The sequence below is a fragment of the Pelodiscus sinensis genome, chromosome 1 (assembly GCF_052426305.1).
Source record: "Pelodiscus sinensis isolate ZL-2025 chromosome 1, ASM5242630v1, whole genome shotgun sequence".
Classification (NCBI taxonomy): domain Eukaryota; kingdom Metazoa; phylum Chordata; order Testudines; family Trionychidae; genus Pelodiscus; species Pelodiscus sinensis.
In genome coordinates, this window is record NC_143052.1 from 89,582,130 (window position 1) to 89,607,299 (window position 25,170).

A 25,170-nucleotide genomic window follows, 5' to 3' on the forward strand; every position below is an offset into this window, starting at 1 on the left:
ACGCATGCGCGGCCCAGCAGCCTGCTTCTATTTATGTGGGGGGGCTCCAAAATGGCGGCGGTGCTAGCAGCGAGGCGAACGTAGGGAGCAGCTCCGATCGGGTGGGGAGGGAGGGAGGAGGAGCCGGCGGGGGAGTGTCGCCGTACGGGTGAGGCGGGGGCCGGTGAGTGGGGGGCGGGGGTCGGAGGATGGCGGAGCCGCGCCGGGTGCCGTTCATTAGTCTGTCACCCGTGAGGCGACGCGAGGGTGAGAGCCCGTCGCTGGAGCGCGAGCTCGGGGGCCGCGAGCCGGAGCAGCAGCAGCTATTGCTAGGGCGCGAGGTGCCGCCGCCGCCAGAGCAGCCGCCGCCGCACGAGCTCTCCCGGCCGGAACCACAGGCTCAGCCGCCGCGCGAGACCAGCCCTCGGCCGGAGCCGCCGCGCGAGACCAGCTGGCCTGAGCAGTGCGAGCCCCCCCGGCCTGAGCCGCCGCAACAGCAGCAGCGCGAGAGTAGCCGGCAGGAGCCGCCGCCGCCGCAGGAGGCGCCACAGCCGCGCCAGACGGTCCGCTTGGAGGTGGTGCTGAAGGACCCCACCGAGGAGAGCTGCGTGGAGTTCAGCTACCCCGAGCTGCTGCTGCTGTGCGGGGAGCCGCGGGTACGGGACCCCAACTCCTCCCCGGGGAGCCGCGCGCAGCGCCCACCCCATGACCAACCCCGTCCCTGGAGTGTGGTGCCTGCCTCCTCTCTCCGGCCCGGGCGCCTGGCCCATAGCCAACCGCGCCCGCAGCCTGTCGGCAGGTTGCTGGGCGCCTCTGAATCCGGGGGTGGGCCCCGCTGGAGATGGACCGGGCAGCGCGTTGCTGAGGAGCCTAGGTGCCCTACTCTTCATATGCCCTGTGCAGAGGAGAGGACTCCATCTCCACGCTTTCTGGCTGCTGGTTTCCCTTCCTTAGACTCCAGAGTGCTGCCTCTCTGTGTCAGGAGGCCTGACTATCAGGGCATGCCTCTCTCAGGTTTTTATTCCCTGTAAGTTGGTCGAGTGCTTCCTTTCTTGCGGTGAGCTTTTTCAGACAGCTGCAGAGTGAAACTGACAGCTCCTGACAGGTCACACTTGTCTGCAAGGTTTTGAGCAGCAGGGTGAAACTGAGGCAGTCTTATGTGAGGTTCTTGGCTTGGCAAAGGTACACTGTTAGCAGTAGCAGTGCTAGAGGTATGTCCCTGTAGATTCAGGCTTATTTGGAATGTTAGACTTGTTAAATACTTCACTTTATCGGGGAGTAGGGGGAGAACTTCTGAATTCTGGGGCAAACCTCCTCCCCAAAATGGGTGGCTCATGCCCTTGCACTCTCCAGAAAAAGCTTCCCATTTGGAACTGGAGAGTAGATTACAAAAAAGCTTTATGCAAGGTAGGCTGCACCTGCTGCTCATCAGAGACCAGTATGTGGAGCAATGTTAGAATAGATACTTTAGACCTATTCTGTTCTTACCAGTTCTTGAGTGTTGAATGCTGCCTATCATATCCAAATGCTTTTTGTAGGTGCTGACAGTAGTGAAGTCACTTAGAGGATTTATGTAATTGTTGTTTTTCCTCTCATTGGTATAGAAAACACTGGGGTATATGTTCTCTCTTTGGGAATGTGGGGCTAGGTTGAGAATATGGACAGAATGACAGAATTCTGGTCATGCTGGATATATTGATTACAAAAGGCGTAAATACCGTTGTCTGTAGCACCATTTGACTTGGCCATCCAGAGCATTGGGGTGATCAGGGATGGGGAAGCTTTTTTGCGTTGAGGGCCTCTGGTCCACAGAAAAATCAGTCCGGGGCCACACACAAGTGAGAAGCAAAACAAAAAACAAACCCCTCCCCAAACTCTTACTGATGTGGCCCCCAACTGAGAAGGAGAGAGAGACTCCCTACATTCCCCTCACACATCAGAGCCTACAGGGGCCCAGGCTAGTAGATTTGTGTGCTCCAGCCCCATGGTGGGACAGTGAAGGGGTGGTGGTTGGGGTGCTAGCATGGGCTCCCTAATGCTATGGGGAGTCCTGAGCCCGGGCCTTAGGTTTTCCACCACTGGGGTAGATAAACCCTGGGTACTCATTCAAAGCCTTTGAATGAGACAATACTACATCTTGATGTTCTACCCCTTTGACCTTATGCTCTTTTTGGAGAAATAGCATCACTTCTTCCTTCAGATTCAAGGGATTTCAGAAAATTAGAAGTGAAGATTCTGACTATCTCTTTTGGATCTGCTTTTCATAATGAGGTCCCTTCCTACAGCTACTGTGAATGTCCAGTGCAAGTTCAGGTTACTTAAATGGCTAGCTCGTAGTGAAAACCTATATATTGCATATAGGGATCTAAGGAATATTAGAGTTACTATCTTTGTTCCTGTATGAACATTAAATGGTGTTGAGTGAGGGAGCTGGAAATGAATGTTAAATGTTCAGAGGTTTAGTGTTTGTGATAGCTGAGTTCTTGTGCATTTTTAGTCCAGTTTTTACTTAAGGTCTCTGTATATGTAATTCGGTTAACATAATAGTCATATCTGGCTTGCAGGTGACTTCTCTTTCCCCCTTTGAAAGCATGAAAAATTAGTTTTGGCCATTGTTGTTACTGATTGCGCTGACAAGAGCCTTCTCTAAACTTAAAAAAAGTTGCATTGCTTTAACGATGCCAATATAATTTAAGTGTAAATTTATATTACTATTCATGTGGATAAACTGGTTTAAAGCTGCATTACATCAGGGAAATACAACTTAGATTAGGCTACCATAAGGTGGGTTCATAACTGTCTGGATAACTGTTCTCAGAGAATAGTTGTCAATAGTTCACAGGCATGCTGGAAGGGCATATGGTTCATTGGGGATCCATTTTGGGACTGGTTCTGTTCAGTATCTTCATCAATGATTTAGATATAGGCATAGAGAGTACACTTATTATGTTTACAGGTGATACCTAGCTGGGAGGGGCTGTAAAGTGCTTTAGAGCATAGGGTCATAGTTCAAAATGATCTGGACAAACTGGAGAAATGGTCAGAGATAAATAGGATGAAGTTCAATAAGGACAAATGCGAAGTACTCCACTTAGGAAGGAACAATAAGTTTCAAGTATTCAAAATGGGAAGTGACTGTCTAGGATAGAGTAGTGCAGAAAAGGATTTAGAGGTCTGAGTGGGTACAAGCTAAATGAGTCAACAGAGTGATATTGTTTGCTTTTTTTACATGATTCTGGGATGCATTGACTGGAGTGTTGAGAGACACGAAATAATTCTTCTGCTATACACTGCACTGATTAGGCCTCAATTGGAGTATTTTGTCTAGTTCCAGGCACTCCATTTCAATACAAATGTGTGGAAATTGGAGAGGGTCCAGAGAAGAGCAACAAAAAATATTAAAAGGCCTAGAAAACATGACCTATGAGGGAAGACTGAAAGAATTGGGCTTGTTTAGTTTGAAAAAGAGAAGACTGAGAGGGGACATGATAGTGATTCTCAAGTACCCAAAAGGGTGCTAAATGGAGGAGGGAGGAATTTTTTTTCTCTTTGACCTCTGATGATAGGACAAGAAGCAGTAGGCTTAAATTGCAGCTAGGGAGGTTTAGGCTGGACATGAGGAAAAAGTTCCTAACTGTCAGGGTGGTTAAACACTTGAATAAATTTCCTAAGGGGGTTGTAGAATCTTAATCATTGCAGATATTTAAAAGCAGGTAAGATAAACGTGTCAGGGATGATCTAGAATGATTTGTGGCCCTGCTGTGAGGGCAGGGTACTGCTGAAGTTGATAACCTCTCAAGGTCCCTTCCAGTTTTAATATTCTATTATCAGTATAGCTATTTCTCTCCGAGAACAGGAATAAGCTATACTAGAACTGCTATACCTTTATGGTGGATTTCAGTGTCCCTGGGATGGGAAGGAACAAGTTTCTTGTTAGGTAGCAGAAAAAGCAAGAATTATGCATGCTGTAAGAAATCAATGCTGTTTGTCAATTCCCTGCAGAGTCCTACTTTATGATAGATTATGATGCCTTCTCTCTCCTGAACAGTGTGAAACGATCAAATGGTGAGATTCTGTTTCCCATAAAGAGCCTCCATCCATTTGAAGTAGTACTTTGAGTTTTCTTGCCTCCCTTCGTTGTTTGAAACTGTTAAATGGTAGAATCTTTAAAAAGACATGTTAATGTAAAGAATGGGCTGAAAATATGCTCAGTTAAACTAGGATAACAAAGGGAGAAAATACTTAATTCGACCGTATTATAGAAGCAAAATTGACTCCAGAGTTACTAGTATCATTTTTTTTCTTTAAAGCAGGGAGCTAGGGGAGGGTAGTACTGCAATATGCAGGGGGAGAGGGGCCCTTCTTATGGCCCTTTTGTTATTCAATCTGTTTCACTTTTCTGGATATGTTACAGATGTAATTTTTCACAGGGAACTGAAGAATTGGGGAAATGGCATTCATAGTGTTAAAACAGAACTGATGGCATTCTTCATATAGAAGAGCCATGCTAACATTTCCCCCATTAATACAATGAAGAACATATTCTTATTAAAATGAACCTTAAAAACTAACACCCTTGTCCTTTCTGGCTCTTTGGATAGAATCTGAGTCCATTTCTTTGTTTCCTGCAGATATTGAAACTGTTAGTGTCATTCTATTTTTTTTTTTTTAAGTACAGTAAACTTCCGATAATCCGGCACCTTTAGGACCCAGGGAGTGCCGGATTATCAGATATGCCGGACTATCAGAAGGGGGGGCTATGAGAGCTCTGCAGTGGGGTGGGAGGGGATACCACCCCAGACCCCTCATAGCCGCCCCCCAGGCGTCCCTGATTCAGCCGCTCTGGTCAGTTTCAGCAGCAGCTGAATCGGGGATGCCTGCAATAGAGCAGCTGGGGTGCTGCCGGGTTGGTCCCGCAGTGCCGAGGGGCGGCGCTACGGCACCAACCCAGTAGCACTCCAGCTGCTCTTGGGGACGCCTGGGACAGAGCAGCTGGGGTACTGCCTGGTTGGTCCCGTAGCACTGCCCCTTGGGGCTGCGGGACAAACCCGGCAGCACCCCAGCTGCTCTTGGGGACGCCTGGGGCAGAGCAGCACTCCCCCGAGCGTCCCCGAGGGGCAGTGCTATGAGACCAACCCGGCAGCACCCCAGCTGCTCTGCTCCCGGCTTCCTTGATTCAGCTGCTGGTCAGTTTCAGCAGCAGCTGAATGGGGGAAGCCTGTCCAGCTGCCCCAGCACTTCCGGGTTCCTGATGGTGCCGGACCATCAGGAGTCCTGGAGCATTGGATGCCGGACTAATGGAGTTTTACTGTAGTAGTTTTAGCTCCTGGAGTTGAGCACATTTTTTAGCAAGATATCCGTTTGTAAATGTAAAATCAATTAATGTGTTTAATCAACGAACTTAATGAGTTTCTCATACTACTATTGCAAAAAGGAATATCGTTTTTTTGAAAACTTTTCTTTGCTTCCCACTCACTTATAAGGGCTTAGTTAAAGGGAAGTTCACTATCTCCATTGCAAGTTTGATGTTGTGTAACAGAGCAGGGAATATGCCTTTCTATCTTACAGTATCTGATAGAACTGGAAAAGCCTGAGAGCGAGCAATCATCAAAAGAAAAGACAGGTGACTTCTGAAAGAAGTGGAAGAGCATCTCACAGTTTGTCTTGTATAGCTTCCTTTGGGAATATGTAACTTTTCAACACCACTATAATAATGGCAGACTCAGCGGATAGTCCAAAGATTTAGTGGCCACGAAGTAGGGATGTTAAAATGTGTTTTAGGCAAATGTGCAACTACTAAAAATGTTAGCAGTTACACATTTACATATGGGGGGAGGCAGTTCCCATGGAGGTGCCTGGCTGTCCCCCTTCGCCGTGCTGCTACAAAGCCAGCTCCCCGTGCATACTAGCTCCCGGTTCCTCCCCTCTCCCACACAGCTGTCTCTGTATCAGAGCCAGCAGCACAGGAGGATTGAAGGGGGTAGGCAACTCCCCATAAGCTGGTACCCATGCATACTCCTGCCTGCCCCTTTCCCCTGTTGCTGCCTCTGATACAGAGGTGGATGCTGGGGAGGAGAAAGGGGAGCTGCCTGTAACCATGCACGTTAACCAATGAGCCTAGACCCATCGGCTAACTGTATACATGGGTATGCATTCACATCCCTACATTGAAGAATTAATTCTTTTTGAGACCTAGAGGTGCGTTTCCTGCCCCAAGTAAGAAATAGACAGCAGGTTTATGTAGAAGAAATTTATGCTGCCCTTGGTCTGTTTTTCCTCTGGATAAGTGGAGACATTCATTTTAGTTCAGTGCTGACAAGATGTGCTCTACTAACTCTAAATATGAAAGATTATGCTGTGTGATGAGCAGGATGTCTTGGTAAGTTGTAGTAATAATTGTCCTTAAATGTTAAGAAGTTTATAGAATTAAGTAAACTAACAAAGATGTTATTCTAATCTAATGTGGCTTTTATGGGGTCCCAATGTGGGGGGAATTGACCTTGAAATAAAGGGCTGATATACGCTAGTGCAAGATCGCACTTGTTACCTTAGATATATTCTTTAACCAGTATAAACTAGAATTTTTTCCATTTAAGAATGAAAGTGACAAAGGGGTTAAGTTTAGTTAGGTCTGTGGTAAATTTTTGATGCCATTACAGAATTTCTTAAATGAGTAATTTCTTCAACCTTTTCTCTGTGCCAAGGCTACTCAACTTTGGAAGCCCGGGGGGCCACAGTGATGCTCACAGGATTGCTGAGGGCCGCAATCATTTAAGTGTGGTTGTATATACATGCAAATATATATGCAAATAGCTTCTTTCACACTGCTGTGCATGAATCCAAAGATTAAGGCAAAACTACACAACACTTAAGTCGGCCCCATTTAAGTTGGTTCTGCTGATATTAATAAAATGCAATATTTACCTGATTTCCACCCTTGTGATAGCACTTTTAATGAGCAATGACAGTCCAGGAATTTAACTACTAAAACACATATCAACAGAAGACCATTATACTGACTTGTTGTTGTGGAGTATGTTCCCAGTGGAGGCCATGTTCAAAGGATTCCACCTGTTGAACCCCCCGTAAACCCAAACTTCATTGCAGGCTGCAAACAAACGGGCCGCATCTTTAGTAGCCCTGCTCTGTGTACTTGTTCAAAAGCCCTGTGAACTTTAGAAATGTAGCCCTCGCAGATCTATTCTCTGTGGCATCATCACACTGAATTAGAGAATAGTTCACAATCCTTTTTTGGGCTAGAATTGCAACTATTTGGTCATATGTTGGTTGTCTATCATAATTAGAGAAGGCACTTGCAGAAAAATAAGTTCAGACTGTCACTAATTTTCTTATTCTGAAGTGCTAAATTAAAATTAGAATAGAAAGGCATGGCTCAGTCCATAAAGGACTGCATTAGCCTGAAAAATAATTGTGGACCCTTCTAGGAGGTTTTTTTTTTGGCTACAACTCTCTCATTCTATAGATGAAATCTTGTTTGAGGAAAGTAATTCTGCTTCCTCTGCTACTCCACATTCTCAAACAAATCTTTATGTTCTTGTCAACACTTTTTTCCCCAGCCCTTGCATCAGTTTATCTGTAGCTGGGTGAAAATAGCTTTTTTGAAACTAGTATCTCTTTCCTGCTTATTTATACAGTGATGTCTTAATCTCTTCTTTTCAACATCATTGTAGCTGCCATAGCAGGAGATGCAGACAGTATGTACTGTAACTACTTATTGCTTGAAGGAGAAGGAGATGGTGAAAGAATACAAAGATAATTGCTTTCTTTTCTGTTTTGCCCATGGTTTATTTAGCTCTTTTTCATTCCTTTCATGTGGAAAAATATACCAAATTAATCTTTTTATCATCACAAAATATCACATCACATCGTTCATAAACAATAAGAGTAAATTGGGTTGGAGGACATTCTTTTTGTTACTCCTCAAACAGCAGTTCTTCCATGTCTGCCATACTATTGCTTGCCAGGTAGAATAATTATGGATCACTTGGGTCAGCAGATTCCAACCGCCAGGCCGCAGCCTGCTGCCATACTGCAACAATGGGGGGCCAGGGCTGGGGTACATCACTCTTATCACAAGGAAGTGCTCTTCCATGGCCAGAGGAGAGCCTGCATGGCGTGGCCCTCCTGCTGCACAGGGAAGTGCTCTTTCATGTCCAGGAGGCGATCCTGCTGCTGGTTGGCTGATAGGCGGGGCAGGACATGCCTCTCCCAACAGCTGTGGCTGGAGGGGATGTGCTGGGCAGTGTGCCACAGCCCCCAGAACTGCTGCCACACAGGTAGCAGTTCAGGGCTAGGTGAGGGGGCAGGGCAGACACTGGGGATTCTGGGGGCTGGGCTACTGCTGGGGGGCCCTGTAGGCTGAGCAAGTAGTGGGGGGGCTATGGGTGCAGGGCTGACACTTGGAGGGGGTTGGAGGAGGAGGTGCTAATATTGGGAACTGACACTGGGGAAGTCTCTGGGGGGATTGGGTGCAGTAGGGCTTTGGAAACAAGAGGCTGTTGGTGGGGTCTATTGGTGGGGTCAGTTGGTGGGGGCCTCTCGGGGGCAAGGGCTGGCACTGAAGTGCTTGGGATAGGGAGGCTGGCAATGAGGGTCTCTGAGGGTGGGAGAGTGGCACTGGAGGGATTGGGTGCAGGGGACTCAGGTCAGTGGCTGGCACTGGGAGGTAGTGGAGAGGTAGGGGGTACTAGGGGTTAGGGCTGGGTCTGGGTGCTCTAGGGTCTGGGCTTTTTGTGGACTGGTAATGGTATATTTACATATTCATCATTTGCATAATGAATATGCAAATAAAACGTTACCAGTCCTCCAAAAGTTTGTGAATGGGTTTGTCAATCCCCGGTATCAGAAAGTTTAGGAACTACTGACTTGAGAAACTGGATGTACTGTAACTTGGAATATGCCTGTTTACAGATACGATAGTAGAAGTTATGTACTGAAGTATACATGAGAAAAAGGGTAGTTCCTGTAACTCTGACTGATCTAATCATTCTAACTCCTTTTAAATAGCTATTGGAAGCAGAAAAGTCCATCTGTAATTTTTTTTTGTTTTTTGCGAGTTGAATTCTGATTACTAAAACAATCACAGCACAATCTGATATTAAATAAGGTTTCATTTCATCATGTCTTTCTGTGAAACAGGATGAATTATTTCCCACTCTCTTCTCTCAGAAGAAACCTATCCACTCAGAAGATCCATTTAATGATGAACTCCGTGAGCGGTATGAAGTAGAAATGCGGGCCAAGAAATGTGAGGCAAAATATGTGAGTATGTTAGCAGAGCTACTGTAACACTACATTTATTAGTAATATCTTTTGCTAACGTTTCAGAGTCTTTTGGTGTGGTTACTACTCTTGACTTCACAGCTGATTCTCTTGCCTCAGTTAAGTTTCTTATCGTATTTAATTTGTGATGGACACACTTTCTGTCTGATAAGGCTATACTAATGAAAAAAGCTTAACTAGATATTATCTGTGCCTGGGAACACGTCCATAAGTGAGTTCACTAAACAAATACCTTCACTTGTACAATGGTCTGTACCAGTGTTCCTTCTAAGATTTTTTTTTTCCATCCGTAAGTGGAGTGAGTTTTGTCTTGTGCACCAATATTGAGGGCTATGTGCACTTGTTTGGGTGTGTGCCATTGTGTTACCCACCAGTTACTAAGAAAAATTATAAATATATAAATTTTAAATTATGTAAGGAAAAATACTAAAACAAGGGATAATTAACATGGTGCAAAACTCTGCACCTATGCACACCCAGCTTGGTCTTTTCCCCTTTAAAATCTCCCAACTAGGGCTGGGCATTTGCCAGATAAAGCTGTCTGATCATTGCTGTGAAGCAATGTCTAAACAGAGCTTCTTTTCATTCTCCTAAGATCTCTTCAGATCTTTTAAGGGAACTATATTAGAACATTTGATTTCACTCGATCAATTCTTGCCCATTGACCACACAAAACAAAGCACCCACACCACATCATGCACAAACTAACACTACACACTGCTGACCCATGTTAACATAATTCTTCCTCTGTAACTACACATTAATTAATGCATAACCTAATACAGCCTGGGAACTAAAAGCCCAATGGGAACCGAAAGACACACAAGCTCTCACACTACACAGATGACAACACACACTGACCACAAACTTGTACAGAGAGAGGAAAACTAATAATGTACAATAAAAATGCCCACGCTCTCTCAACACATGAATGGAAACAATATACACATTAACATAGCCCCTAATACCAGGCTACCTAGCTTTGCAACTGAAGTCTGTAAATAACAAAGAAAACAAGTACATCCAATGATTATTAATAATCCCATTAAGTAAAACCCATCACCTAATGCTCCTGGCCCTGTTTATGAACAAATGAAAGTAAGAGGAGCTGACATTTTTGAAGTCTCAGTTACAACTAATGCTCATTTCTTAACACTCACATAAATTTCCAGGGTATGCAAGTCCTACTTTAAATACTTTACCTGATCTGGCAGGTGGCAAGCTTTTTGTGGGGGGGGGGGGGGGGGGGGAGAGGAGAAGAGAGAGGAGGAGAGGATCTAAACATGGAGAGAGAGAGAGAGAGAGAGAGAGAGAGAGAGAGACTTATTCATGCATTAATTAATTACATTCTGTTAGTCTGTGGCACTCCTAATTGCTCTCTCATATCTATCTGATAATTACCAGTGCTAGTTTGGTCTGGCAACAGGCATCTTGTCTCCTCCACTGAGATCTGGCCATGAGAAGGGTGACTGTGCCATAAATCTGGTGATGGAGAGGCCTGGATGGAGGTCACCTGTTTATTTCCCACAGCCAACACCTGGCCCCAACTGGGGCCGCTGGAGAAGCTGCTGCTGGCCACCTGCAAGACCTTTTATGGCTCTGGCTCTGGCTAGGGATGCTGGAAAAGCTGCTGCTGCCAACAAGGCACCTCTGGCTCAGGCCCTGGCCGAAGTCACCAGTGGAGCAGCTCCATGTGGCCCGCAGCTCCAGCTGAGTAAGGGCTGAAGCTAGGGGGAGAACTGCATGGTGGCCGAACAGCTGAACAGTCACTGCATGGCTCTGAGGAGGAGATGGGCAGGATTTGAATTCTTGGTGTGTGGCTGCGCAGCCGCACACCTTAGAGGGAGTACTGGTCTGTATTTATGATAGATCTTTTCAAGGGGTGAGAGGATGCACCTCTAAAGTGATGGATGGGAAATGTCAGAGGAAAAACACGTGCTGCAGGATATAAGGATGGTGACTATAGATAGTACTCTTTTTCTCTTTTACCAGTGCTGCAGAACACTGTGCAAGGGGATTCTTTTCCCCAAGTTACTATCCCAGATCATTACTACTACTCTTCAGAAGTGTCAGTCATTTAATTCCTTTTCTTAGGCAAGCTGCCACATCACAGTAGTAGGTGCAGACAATATTTCTCGTTTCAATTAATTCAGTGAGCAATTCTTTCAGAATTGAAAAGTTGATAGGGAATAAAAAAGCAAGGAAATCTCATTTGTCCTCAAATATGTGAATAAAATCGAGGCATGAGAAGATGTCTACTAGTTCTAAAATCTTAAGGATACAGTGAGCAGAAACAAACACTTTAATTGACTAACTGCAGATATTTTCTTTGTTTAATAAATCAGTGTTAAATGCAGAAGTTCTTTTGAATAAACTTTTCTTGTATCTAGCACCTTTTAAGGCAATTATATGTAACTAATAAAACTAAATTGTGTTTATGCACTTTTGATTCCAATTTCAATCTAAATAGAACTAGACACAATCATAAGTAAAAATTAATTCAGTGAATAAAAAACACAATCAGAATTCAGAATCTGAGTGATATGATAAGCTGTCTTATTGCCTAAATGTATATACAGTATAACCTCTTGGTTAGTAAAAAGTACTGAATTTAGTGTAAAAACTATTATTTAGTTGTATATAAAACATACTTGGTTACCAGTGAATGAGAAGCAACTTTTTCTTTAGGAAATAGCTTAAAAAATACAAATGCAGAGCAGGATTAAAACCTCTTGTTTAAATCAAGGTTCCTGCTTGCTGATTTGAGTCATGATTACAGTTTATTTGAATTGCTTTTATTTTTAAATAATCACCCTGAAATAAGCTTCTACTAAAAATGCCTAAGTAGAAACCATGAGATGTTAGATTAGACCACACCCAACCTGCTACTTAAATTCACGTGGATAGACTTAGATTCTAAATTATGAGTTGGCAATTAAAACAACTTAATCATTGTACTTGGACTTCCATGTCTGGGGCTATTAGGGTAGTGCTTTTCGTTAGCAAAAATACTTTTGGTGTTAATGTCTCTGTAAACATTAATGTTTATATCATTACAAACTGATTTATCTGACTTCTCTGGAACTTTTCCCATTAAAAGGCAAGTTTCCTTAGTAGGATAAGAAACATTCATTCTAAGATATCAATATATTTTATGGAGATAGTTGTGTTTTAGACACAATAGTTTAGACTTGTTATGGCAGATGAGCTTGCTAATGAGGAGAGATGACATAGGTATATAAAATAGCTGGTATAGAAAACAGCAGTTGAATACTATTGTTTACCTTATCCAGTAGTAAAAGAACAACATGGCAATTACTGAACTTGAGAGATTTTTATACGGTGTATATAATTATGAAATGCATTCCCTTAATAATGTCCTGAAACATTCTGGAGAGACAGTTTCTCCATATTTAAAGGTGCAACTGAATTCCTATCATAAGGTCAGGTTTTACCTTCTATTATCCTTGTAACTAAAATTAACTTGAAGTAGAACTCTTTTCTGAAAACTAGAATTTGTTTTGGTTTGTAGAGATTTAAAAGCTAATAGAAAATTAACTAGTTAATATTTGTGTTGGTATATGTTGAGACTGGAGTTAAACTTTGAGTGTTTATATTGTCAGCCACTGAAGTATCCAGATTGGAGGGTCCCAAACTGTGTCGTATGCCCCTCTAGTGGGCACGGAGGAATGTTAAGGGTGGGTGTGATGGGGCTTGGGTCTGTCCTCACCAGGGTGGGGACAGCGGTAGGGAGTGTTATCCAGCCCAACTCTGCCTCCGTCCCATCCTGGCCCTGAACTGAAGCTTGGCCCCTTGACAGTGTTAGGATAGATTCCACTACTGGTAAGTAGGTGTGACTAAAAGTTTAGGAATCACTTATCTGTACTCACTGCCAACTAATTATTTTTGCATAATTTAAAATACATTTATTGGATGTCAATGACTTTTAGTCTCTCTCGTGACTAGTTCAGTGTGGTCCCAGGTGTCCAAGATGTGAAGAACGTTGGTCTCTGAAATTGAGCCATCCTGCTAGGATTCCTGTTCCTATTTCAGTCTTCATTTGATACGAGAACTATGTGATTCCTAGACTGGCTTACCACAGTGTGTGTGTGTGTGTTTTTTTTTTTTTTTTTTTTTTTTTTCCCCAGGGTGGAAAGTCTCACAAACATCGAAAAGATCGTTTGCAAGATCTGATTGATATAGGTTATGGCTATGATGAAACAGACCCTTTCATCGATAACTCTGAAGCTGTGAGTAAATCTCATTTAAGCATCAATAAGTAGGGCTCTACCAAATGTACACTCCATTTTGGTAAATTCCACGGTCATACGATTTAAAAAATGGTAAATTGCATGTATTTAAATCTGAAATTGCATGATGTAGTTGTAGGGGTCCTGAGCCAAAAAAGCTGTATGAAGGTTGAAGGGTTGTTGTATGGGGGTTGTGGTATTGCTGTCTTTACTTCTGCATGGCTGCTGGCAGCTGCATTGCATTCAGAGCTGGACAGCTAAAGAAGTGGCTTCTGGCCAGGAAGAATCTCTGAAATAGGGATGTTAAATACCAGTTAATTAGCTGATCAAGTAGTCAATGCAATTTCCTTCGACTGCTTTAGTAGTCAATAAGGAGAAGTGTTCGCTACCGCCACTGTAGTGCTGCATCTTAAATGTAGTAAGAGCCACTTGTAGTAAGGTCTCTTATTATATGTAAAGTGCAAAGCCACAGCAGAGTTAGTCCCGGCTTGTGCCACTCCCAGGAACTGAGTAGTCCCAGTTTGTGCCGGCCGTAGGAGTGCTACGGCTTTGCCTTGCCTTGCCTGCCCCTGTCCCCTGCACTGTGGAGATGGTGCTAGGTGGAGCCGGCTATTAAGCCGGTTTCCCCCCCAGCACCAGCTCCTGCTCTCCTCCACCCCTTGCTGCATCTGCGGGGTGGGAGGTAGGAGTGAGTAGTCAATCAACTAGTCGCTTACATCCCTACTCTGAAGGCCAAATTAGTTCCAGCTGCAGTACAGAAGTAAGGGCAACATGGACATAGTATTGCTATCCTTACTTCTACACTACTGTTGACAGGGTGCTGCCATCAGAACTGGCCAAATGGCCAGTATTACAGCCATTGCTCTCCAGTTGCCCACCTCTGAAGGTGGTGCAGAAGCAAGAGGGGCAATACTGTGAGCCTCCTAAAATGGCCTTGTGACTTCCCCCATCCCACCCCTGCAACTCCCTTCTCGATCAGCACCTCCAGTTTGAGAAATGCTGGACTCCGCCATGAAATCTGCATAGTATAGGGTAAAAGCACTCAAAGGCCAGATTTCATGGGAAGATGACCGATTTCGTGGTCTTGTGACATGTTTGGCATGGCTGTAAATTTGGTAGGGCCCTATCAACAAGACATGAGAGAGTACTTATTACTAAGGAGGGTGAGGAGAATGTACTTTTTACACTCTTCTGTGTGCGTGGTACGAATTGAAAAGACAAATGACTTCAGGCACCCAAGAAATTATCATTTCCTCAAATGATAAAAGGTACACTGCATATTAATTCTTTACCTTGTTACTATCTCATAAGTGATTAAAACCAGATATTTTAAAAATCAAATTGGCTTATTTATGCAGTAATTCTCTTTATTATACTTCATTCACCTTTGTCAGTTAAATTAAGTCCCAGGTAGTGGCAATATGCTAGTATGATTGGGTTTCCAGCACTTCAAAGGAATGTTTAGGTTCTCCTCCTCCAAAAAGAATCACTTTGTTTTCACTAACTTAAAACATTTTGTTGTTGAAATAAATACACAAGGACTACTGGCGATTAAGTTGGTATGGTTTTACAGCTCATTTAATGAAGTAAATAGAAGCACTACCTAGGTCCAAGTAAACTCTTAGATAGAAATTAGGGTTAAGGCCCAGTTTACACCTAAAATTTAGGTCAGCATACCTATGTTGCCTAGTGGAGGTGAAAAATTCACTCTTGGAAGATGTTGTTAAGCCAACCTAAGCCCAGGTATAGATACTAAGTTGGCAGAAGAATTCCATTAACCTAGCTACTGCCTTTTGAGAGGGTGGATTTGCTACAGTGACAGAAAAAAAACTTTGTTACTATACCAAGTGTCTATGATGCATTGCTGCTACAGCACTTGTAGAGCAGATATATTATTGTAAGAGGGTATTTTAAGAGAAGTTAGTGAGACACAAAAAACAAATAGCAGGAAAGTCTTTAAATAGATCAGAAGAAGTAAACTTCTGAGGAGATCCCAATAAAACATTTACCTCTCAATGCATGAGTGGAGAATCCACCACAAAGGCTATTAGTCATCTCACAGCATGGCTTACTTCCTGACTGCTGACTTCTCCAGTCTCAATCTGGAATTGTTTCCAAGTACTTTGGACTCCTTCAGTAATGAAGCTGGAGGGTCCCACAACTTGACTTCAAGATTCTGGTCCTCTTCCCTTTTCTCAGATCCAGACAGTATGCACCAAGTTCATGCCTAAGGGAGACCCTTACGATAGCTGCTTAAAGTGTTTGGGTGAGGGCCACTTAGCAGATGCCTGTAAGATCTGTGCAGGTCGTTCAAGCCGTGCACGAAGAGGGAGTGAGACTTGCACTTGAAGTTTCTCCTCATGGAGGCGGCTGTACAACCGGCACTGACTGGCCACTCCATGGTGCGCAGTGCGCTGGCGTCGACACAGGACGTCCCATCCCATGCGCAGACTTCGGTACTGAGGGCTCAGCACTGTTCTCACTCCCCGGCACCAAGGAAACTGAAGGCTTCGTGGGGTAGGTCTCTGAGCTGGAAGTCCAGGTCGGGCCTTCACTGTCACTGTGTCGCTGGTGCATACGTCTCCAAGTTGGTCGGCACTTGTTAGGTATGCAGCGGGACCGTCCCCTGTGGGACCAGTACCACTTGCCTCTACGTCGTTGCCAGACTCGCCACAGGCTGCCAGGCCTCACCCAGCATTCTGCTGGACTCAATCTGCCTCGGTGCTGGGACCTTGCCCAGAACCGGTCTTAGCTGCGTCGGTGCCATATTACTCAGGTCTTGTGGCACCGTCAATGGCACCGTCAGCAGTACCCGCACCGGGCCCCTTTCCCGGGGTGCAGGTACAGTCATTGGCACTGCTGCAAGTTTCAGCACTGATTCTAGTACTGGCATCGGCCCCGTAGGCCATGTCAGTACCACCATTGCCAGCGACGCCGATCCTTTCTAGGGTGGCCACCACGGCTCCGACGCCTTCAGTTCTACCCACCATGGCGCCCACGGCAGCACCGATAGGGGCGCCACCTCTGGGGCAGTTGGACTATGCAGTTCCGCGCCCGCAACCAGCACCGACCTCAGCACCACAGTCCATGTGCACTGTGTCAGTACCACAGTCGGGCCCAAAACCTGACTTTTCGGTACCGGTACGACCTCACTGCACGCACGCAGGCAAGCCAGAATCCATGGCCAGGTTCGCCCCCCCGATGGTGACGGGGTACTCGTCATTGGCGCCACCCTGGCCCGAGTTTGATTACTCTTCAGATTTGGACATGGGCTCTTTTAGATCGGGGTCCTCGATGGCTTCGTCTCAGCATAGATCCCATTCCCGGCACTGGCGTGATCGTTTGCACGTGCAACAGACTTGGCTGCCAAGTGCCCCCAGTGGACATGCTGTGCGCGGAGCCTATAACGCTCCCGCCGGTTCGGGATCTCCTGACCCAACCTTAGGACGGGGGGGGGGGGGGGCGGTCATAGTTCACCTGAATCTCAGCTCTCTCCACCTGACAGCCTGGTTTATCCGTGGCTGATGCAACCAGAAAGGGAATGCTCCCAGGAGGTGCAGATGGTGCTCCTAGGTAGCAGGAAGCCATCCACCAGACGGTCCTACGCAGCCAAGTGGTGGCGGTTCTTGTCTTGGGCTTCCAAAAGGGGGGGTGCACCCATCCTGTGCACCTGTCCCATCCATTCTGGACTACCTTTTCGAACTCCGGTCCAGTGGTCTCTCTACCTCTTCTATCAAAGTCCATGTGGCCTCACTCTCCACCTTCCTGCCGAACCTACATGGAGTCTCTCTGTTCTCTGACCCTGTGGTCAAAGAGTTCCTTAAGGGTTTGGATAAGTTGTACCCCTCTGTTAGACCCTCCTCTCTCCGCTTGGGACCTTAACCTCGTGTTATCTAGACTTGTCACCCCCCCCCCCTTTGAGCCACTGCACGTGTGCTCTTTGAAGCACCTCTCTATGAAGGTTGCGTTCATTATAGCCATTACGTCAGCTCGCAGGGTCTCCAAGCTGAGGGTGCTAACTGTAAACCCACCCTTCCTAGTGTTCTCGGAGAATAATGTGAGGCTTCATCCTCACCTGGCTTTTCTCCCCAAGGTGGTGTCACCGTTCCATCTGTCCCAAGAAATTTACCTCCCGGTTTTCTTTCCAAAGCCCCATGCCTCCCCTAGGAAGCAAGTGCTCCACTCCCTAGATGATTGGAGGGCGTTATGCTTTTATGTCGATAGAACGAAACCCTTTTGTAAGTCCATGCAACTGTTCGTTGCTTTCGCGGACAGAATGAAAGGGCTTCCTATCTCGACCCAGAGGTTGTCCACTTTTTAAAAGGTCCCTTTTTATTTCTCACTGCTTCTTTTACATGGTGGTTAAGCCACGGTGGCTCTTTTTTAGTTCTCTTACTGTGTTTTTTTTAATTTGGAGTATGCATTTAAATTGGTCCTCTATTATGGTGCCTTTGAAAAGTGTCCATGCAGCTTGCAGGGATTTTACTTTAGTCACTGTACCTTTTAACTTCTCTTTAACTAACCTCCTTGTTTTAGCATAGTTCCCCTTTCTGAAATTAAATGCCACAGTGTTGGGCTGCTGAGGTGTTCTTCCCACCTCAGGAATGTTAAATGTTGTTATATTATGGTCATTATTTCCCAGTGGTCCTGTTATAGTTACCCCTTGGGCCAGATCCTGCGCTCCACTCAGGACTGAATTGAGATGGCCTCTCCTCTTGTGGGTTCCTGTACCAGCTGCTCCAAGAAGCAGTCATTTAACGTATCGAGAAATTTTGTGTCTGCATTTCGCCCTGAGGTGACATGTACTCAGTCAATATGGGGATAATTTAAATCCCCTACAATTATTGAGTTTTTTTTATTTTGATAGCCTATCTAATCTCCCTTAGCATTTCATAATCACTATTACTGTCCTGGTCAGGTGGTCCATAATATATCCCTACTATTCTATTCTTCTTAGAGCATGCAATTACTATCCATAGAGATTCTATAGAACATGTGGATTCATTTAAGATTTTTATTTCATTTGATTCTATACTTTCTTTCATATATAGTGCCACTCCTCCCCTCCCCCTGCACTACCTGTTCTGTCCTTCCGATATATTTTGTACCCCAGTATGACTGTGTCCCATTGATCGTGCTCACTCCACCAGGTTTCTGTGATGCCTATTATATCAATATGGGTATGTCTACACTACTACCCTAGTTCGAACTAGGGTGGTTAATGTAATCATACGAACTTGCAAATGAAGCCCGGGATTTGAATTTCCCGGGCTTCCTTTGCATGTTGCCGGGCGCTGCCATTTTTAAATGTCCGCTAGTGCGGACTCCGTGCCTGCGGCTACACGTGGCACGAACTGGATAGGCTTCCTATTCCGAACTATCTAGTTCGTGCTGCGTGTAGCCGTGGGCACGGAGTCCGCACTAGTGGACATTTAAAAATGGCGGCGCCCGGCAACATGCAAATGAAGCCCGGGAAATTCATATCCCGGGCTTCATTTGCAAGTTCGTGTGACTACATTAACCACCCTAGTTCGAACTAGGGTGGTAGTGTAGACATACCCTATCTTTCTTTAACATGGGGTACTCTAGTTCACCCACCTTATTATTTAGATTTCTAGCATTTGTGTACAAGTGCTTTAAAAACTTGTCACTGTTAATTTGTCTTCCCTTTTCTGATGTCAGATTCTTTTATATGAATGTTTCTCATCCGATCTGGCCCATACTTTATCCTCTTCTGTCCTCTCCTCCTGACTAAAACCTAGAGAATCTCTATCAATAGACTATCCCCTAAGGCTGCATCTAGGCTGGCATGATTTTGCACAAAAGCAGACGCTTTTGCGCAAAATCTTGCCGCCTGACTACTCTGGCCGCAAATATTTGCGCAAGAACACTGACTTTGTAATGTGCAAAATCAGTGGTTCTTGCGCAAATACTCTGATGCTCCCACTCAAGGAAAAGCCCTCTTGCACAAGTATTCTTGCGCAAGAGGGCCAGTGTAGACAGCAACGTTAATTTCTTGCGCAAGAAAGCCCGATAGCTCCGATGGCCATTTTAGCCTTCTTGTGCAAGAGAGCATCTACACTGGTATGGATGCTTTTGCGCAAAGGCACATGCCAGTATAGACGCTCTCTTGCGCAAATACTTTTAACGGAAAAACTTTTCCGTTAAGTATTTGCGCAAAATCATGCCAGTATAGACACAGCCCAAGTGAAGTCTCTGTCCGATCTACTACACCAGGGGTGTCCAAACTTTTTTCAAAGAGGGCCAGATTTGATGAAGTGAACATGCGTGAGGGCCGACCATTTTGCCTGACATTCTTTGAACCATTAAAATTAAATGCAAATTAACTATTTTATGCAAAGTTTATTGCAAACGGCATACTTTTCATTTTGTCACATGGATGACAAATCTAAACAAGTGTTAAATCACTCTGCCTTTCATATCTGAAGGCCAGATGAAAAAAAAATCCAGGAAGCTGAAATATATGTCAGGAACATTGTAAAGTACATTACATATTATCAACTTTTAAGTTAAAAAAATATGAACAGGAACATAACACCAACTATACATGTTGTCCAAATATATTTATAACTGATTTAGACCAACTGACATTAACTGAGATTTTACAATGTATTCATCTCAATTGGAAAAAAAAAACTTGCCTACACTAATGTGAAGGGTGAAACTGAGATCTGGACTGCAGCACATAGGCTAGGTCTGGTTCAAAGGCAGTGGTTTTGATGTGCAAAATGTCACGCAGGTGAGAGTCACTTAGTCTTGTCCTCACGCGGTTCTTGTTAAAGTTCATAGCAGAGAATGTCTTCTCACACATATATGTTGAGCCAAACAAGCTCAGCATTTTCTTAGCCAATGTTCGAATCTCTTGAAACCGGCTCTTATCCAGTTGGCGGTAAAAGTTCACAAGAGAGAGCTGTTGGTGACGACTGCGTAACTCGCTGTCACAATGCAGCACAATGAGCTCGAGCTGCAGCTGATCTGGAGCATCATCGGGGTCAACAGAGAATGGAGAGGAGAAAAGGCTGATCTCCTTTTCAATAGCTGCAAAATCCTGAAAGCGCCGTTTAAACTCCCCAGCCAGAGATGCAATGTCTGCTGCATACCTGCTCGTTTGCGCACTGATATTGTCCTGTGGAAAACTGTTTATTTCCTGCAACGCTGAAAAATGTATGGTATTGGGCTGTGTTTGTGACAACTGCCTTATGAAAAGTTGCAGCTTTGTCCCAAAGGCTTTGAGGTGTGAATAAAGCTGGTTCACCGCTGCATCTTTCCCCTGAAGACTCGTGTTCAGTACATTCAGATGCTTTGTTATGTCAACTAGAAACCCCAAATCAGCCAGCCAAATAGGATCAGATAGTTCTCGCATTGGTTGTCCCTTTGTTTCCAAGAATTCTCCGATTTCCTTTCTGAGAGAGTAGAAACGCTGCAGTGCAGACCCCCGACTGAGCCATCTTACATCGTTGTGATATAAAACATCTTCGTATTCAGCCTGGATGTCCAGTAGAAACTGTTTAAACTGGCGGTGGCACAGGGCTTTAGAGCGAATAAAATTAATAGTCTTTAGCACCGGTTTCATAACATGATCATATTTGAGATGTTTAGCACGGAGAACTTGTTGATGAATGATACAATGGAGTTTAATAGCTTTGCCTCCTTCTTCGATCACCTTGTTACAGATTAGGGTTGATAATCCACTTCGTTCGCCAACCATGGCAGGTGCCCCATCAGTAATAATCCCAGTAACTTTGTTCCAAGGCAGTTTCATGTCATCTATTGCGGAACTAACAGAAACAAATAAATCTTTTCCTCTTGTTTGGTCCGTAAGGCTCTGGAGGTCAAATAGCTCTTCAGTCACATTCATTTCATCGTCCACCCCTCTCATAAAAATCAGCAACTGAGCTGTGTCAGATAGGTCCGTGCTTTCATCACAGGCTATTGAAAAGAAGTCAAAATCCACTCTTTTGGATGTCAACTGTCTCTTAATATCTGTTGAAATCTCTTCAATTCTCCGTGCTACAGTGTTACGAGCCAGGCAAATGTTGGCAAACTCTTGCTTCTTCTCGGGACAGATATTCTCAACCATTTTCATAACGCATTCTTTGATACAGTCACCCTCAGCAAAAGATTTGCAATTTTTAGCAATTAACGTTGCCACCTCATAGCTCGCCCTTGTGGCATTTTCATTTGACTCACGGGCTCTTATGAAAAATTTCTGTTGTGACATTAAAACAGCTTCAAGTTGCTTCAACTTTTCACTGCGGTCGTGCCCTGTAAGCTTGTCGTATGTGCTATGTCTCGACTGGTAGTGTCTCTTGACATTAAATTCCTTATAAACAGCCACAGTCTCTTGGCATATCAGACAAACACAGTGATTCTGTATTTCAGTGAAGAAATATTCCACTTTCCACCTGTCCTGGAAGCGGCGGCCCTCACTGTCAACTTTCCTTCTCTTATTTACAGTCGCCATTTTTTTAAATTGACCAGAAGGGGAAGGGATCATGTGAGCGCAGTGCCAGAGGTTTAATACACTGCCCAAGTAATACACTGCACTAATACACTGCCCAACAAGAATTCTCTTGCCTTTGTGGCGAAGTGTCTAATGATGAGCTCCGGCGTGTTCGCAGCTCCACGTGCCTGAGCCCGCCAGGAAGCTGACAGTGCGCAGGGCCAATCTCAGATACTGAGATTGAGCAGTTGCGGAGTCCGTCCCTGCACTCTCAGCCCCAAGGTAGAGGGCCTGCAGGGTCGGAGGCGGGCGGAGAGCGCAGGGCACGCTGGCCTCACGGCGGCCCGGGGGCAGGGCGAACCCGTAGCCAAGCGGGGGAGCGGGGCTGCGGACGTGCCCTACATGGCAGACTTTAGGACCGCAGCGGCCGCCATGGACGGTGGCGGCGCGGCCGGAAGTGGCGCCAGTTCAGAGGAGCGCTGGGGAGCCAGGAGAGGGGGAGGAAGCGGGGGGCTGTCCCCGCACTCTCAGCCCCAAAGCGGAGTGCAGGGGCAGGGTCTGGGACCACGGCGGCGGCCCGAAGCGGCGCGCTGCGCGCGCCAGTTAAAAGAAGCACCGGAAAGCCGGGAGAAGCGGGGGGCCGTATTAAATCCGACCGCGGGCCGCAATTGGCCCGCGGGCCGGACTTTGGACATGCTTGTACTATACCAATCAGCTTTCCCCCATCTCTTAGTTTAAAAAATGCTCTGCAACCTTTTTAATGTGAAGTGCCAGCAGTCTGGATCCACTTTGGTTTAGGTGGAGTCCATCCTTCCTGTATAGGCATCCAATATCCCAAGTTTCCCCAGTTCCTTATAAAGCTAAACCCCTCCTCCCTACACCATTGTCTCATCCATGCATTGAGACTCTGAAGCTCTGCTTGCCTACCTGGCCTTGTGTGTGGAACTGGAAGCATTTCTGAGAATGCCACCATAGAGGTGCTGGATTTCAGTTTCTTTCTAGCAGCCTAAATTTGGCCTCCAGGAGGTCTCTCCTACCCTTCCCTATGTCATTGGTACCTACATGAGCCATGACCACTGGCTCCTCCCAGCACTACACAAGTCTATCTAGATGCCTCGAGAGATCCACAATCTTCGCACCAGGCAGGCAAGTCACCATACGGTTCTCCCGGGCACCACAAACCCAGCTATCTATGTTTCTAATGATCAAATCTCCCATTACTGACACCGCCATTTCCTAATGACTGGAGTTCCCTCCCCCAGAGAGGTAACCTGAGTGTAAGCGGATACCCCAATATCATCTGGAGGAAGGGTCCCAGCTATGGGAAGGTTTCCCTCTGCTCCTGTTGACTGCTCTCCTTCCCTGAGCCTTTCATCCTCTTTAACAGCGCAGGGACTGCCTGACCAGAGGTGGGACAATTCTGTAGTGTCCTGGGAAGCCTCATCAACGTACCTGTCTCCCTTAGCTCCTTCATTTCAGCCACCCTGGCCTCCTAAGCCTGCATGCGGTCTCTGAGGGCCAGGAGCTCCTTGTGCTGAATGCACACACATGCCACCCACCCGCCGGGCAGGTGATCATACATGCTACACTGAGCGCAATAAACAGAATAGCTCTTACTCTGCTGCTGGGCTTCTGCCTGCATTCTCTTCTACAGCAACCTAGGTTATTGATATGGTTTTTATTTAAATCAGAAAGTTTTGAATATAGTTTAGTTTAAAAGTTTTAAAGAATGGCGAGTATACCTCACCTTTTCAACTCCCAACTGGGGTGGCAAGGAGCGTAGCCCCAGTGGGGTGGGGCAGAGCTGACAGCCAGGGCTGGAAGCAGCGGGATTGGCAAGTTGTGGGAAGTGCAACCCCAGTCAGTGCTGGAGTCAACAGGGCCAGCACCTGGGTGCGCAGCGTGGCTTGGCACTGTGGGAGGTGCCGCTGGGGCTTGAGGCAGCAGGGCGGCCCCTGGCCGGGGCTGGTGCAGTCTGGGGGAGGAGAGGCTTGGATGAAGTAGAGGAGGCAGTACAGGGTGCAGCCCCAGCTGGGAGCCTTGACCTCCCCTTGTCCGGCAAATCCTGTGGTTCAGGACCAGTCAGGTCCCCGGGGTGCCGGAAAAAGGAGGTTTGATCTGTAGTAAAATAAACAACCACTTGATTTGCTATTTCTATAAAGTGTAATTTGATTCCCTTTATAGAAGAGAGAGGGCCTAGTTGATTCAGGTACCAATATAATTACTTTGGAGGCCTAGAATCAGCAGGGTACTTGAGCAAGTGTCTTAACTTCAAGAACATGAGCAATCCCATTGCCTTTAGTGGGACACCTGATGGTATTTAAAGATAACTGTATGTTTAAGTACCTGCTGAACTGAAGTCTTTGTTGCTGTCAGAGCCAGGTAGCTTAACATTGTGTCAAATACTAACTTCCGAAATAAACATCTGTATTTAAAAAAAATTGCATAGACATGCTTGACTTTACAAAGAGAAATGTCTGGAATACACCATAAACCTTGGTTTAAAAAAATTCTGAAGCACCAGAGGCCCTGGACCAAGTAATCTTAAAGCATGTGGTACAGAAGAGTATGTTAAATCAATATGGAAAACAACACTTTTCACAATTCATGGAAATCTAAATATTAGACTTTTTTTTTTTTTTTGGTAACTTGCCAGATTCATGAGTCCTTCTGAAAAGAGTAAGCATTACATGTATGTGACTGCTCTGCATGTGAAACTTGTGGAAGCAGAAAATAGCAATTCATCTATTAAGACAGCTCTCCCTTCCATAAAATGAAACATGAGAGCTAGAAGTTTGTCATCTTTATCATTGCTTATTCAGTTGCTAAATACAACTTCTATGTTAGAGATCTTGCAAGTGCATGAAAAGCAGTGAGGAAAATTTATGACTGTGACTAGGGTTGCCAGGTATCGGGTTTTGAACTGGACAGTCCATTATTTGAGCTTTCTGTTCGGGTATGACCTGGGTATCTTGGACAATTCAGTGAAACAAATCCCAAATTGAGCAGAGGTTCAAAAAATCAAACAAAATATTAAAAATATAATATTACAAATATTAAAATCCTTACATAAAGTATAAATATGAAAACCTATACATAAATTCATGGGCCCCTTTACTTGCAAAATTTTTTCAGTCTGGTCACCTTATCTCAAAAATATATAGCAGAAACAAA

General features: G+C 45.2%; 1 protein-coding gene across 3 annotated transcripts in view; it reads left to right on the forward strand.

Moving 5' to 3' along the window:
- The first annotated feature begins 48 nt into the window (after window positions 1–48).
- UBN2 (ubinuclein 2) overlaps window positions 49–25,170 on the forward strand; it is a 122,632-nt gene continuing 97,510 nt past the window's right edge. For all 3 annotated transcript variants that reach the window (XR_016350347.1, XM_025187092.3, XM_075935244.2), the window contains exons 1-3: window positions 49–635; window positions 9,139–9,261; window positions 13,431–13,532. Coding sequence is in view for 2 of the 3 variants with exons in the window: in XM_025187092.3 (XP_025042877.3) it covers window positions 189–635; window positions 9,139–9,261; window positions 13,431–13,532 (672 nt within the window). In the remaining variant the exon portion in view is untranslated. The remainder of the gene's footprint in view (window positions 636–9,138; window positions 9,262–13,430; window positions 13,533–25,170) is intronic.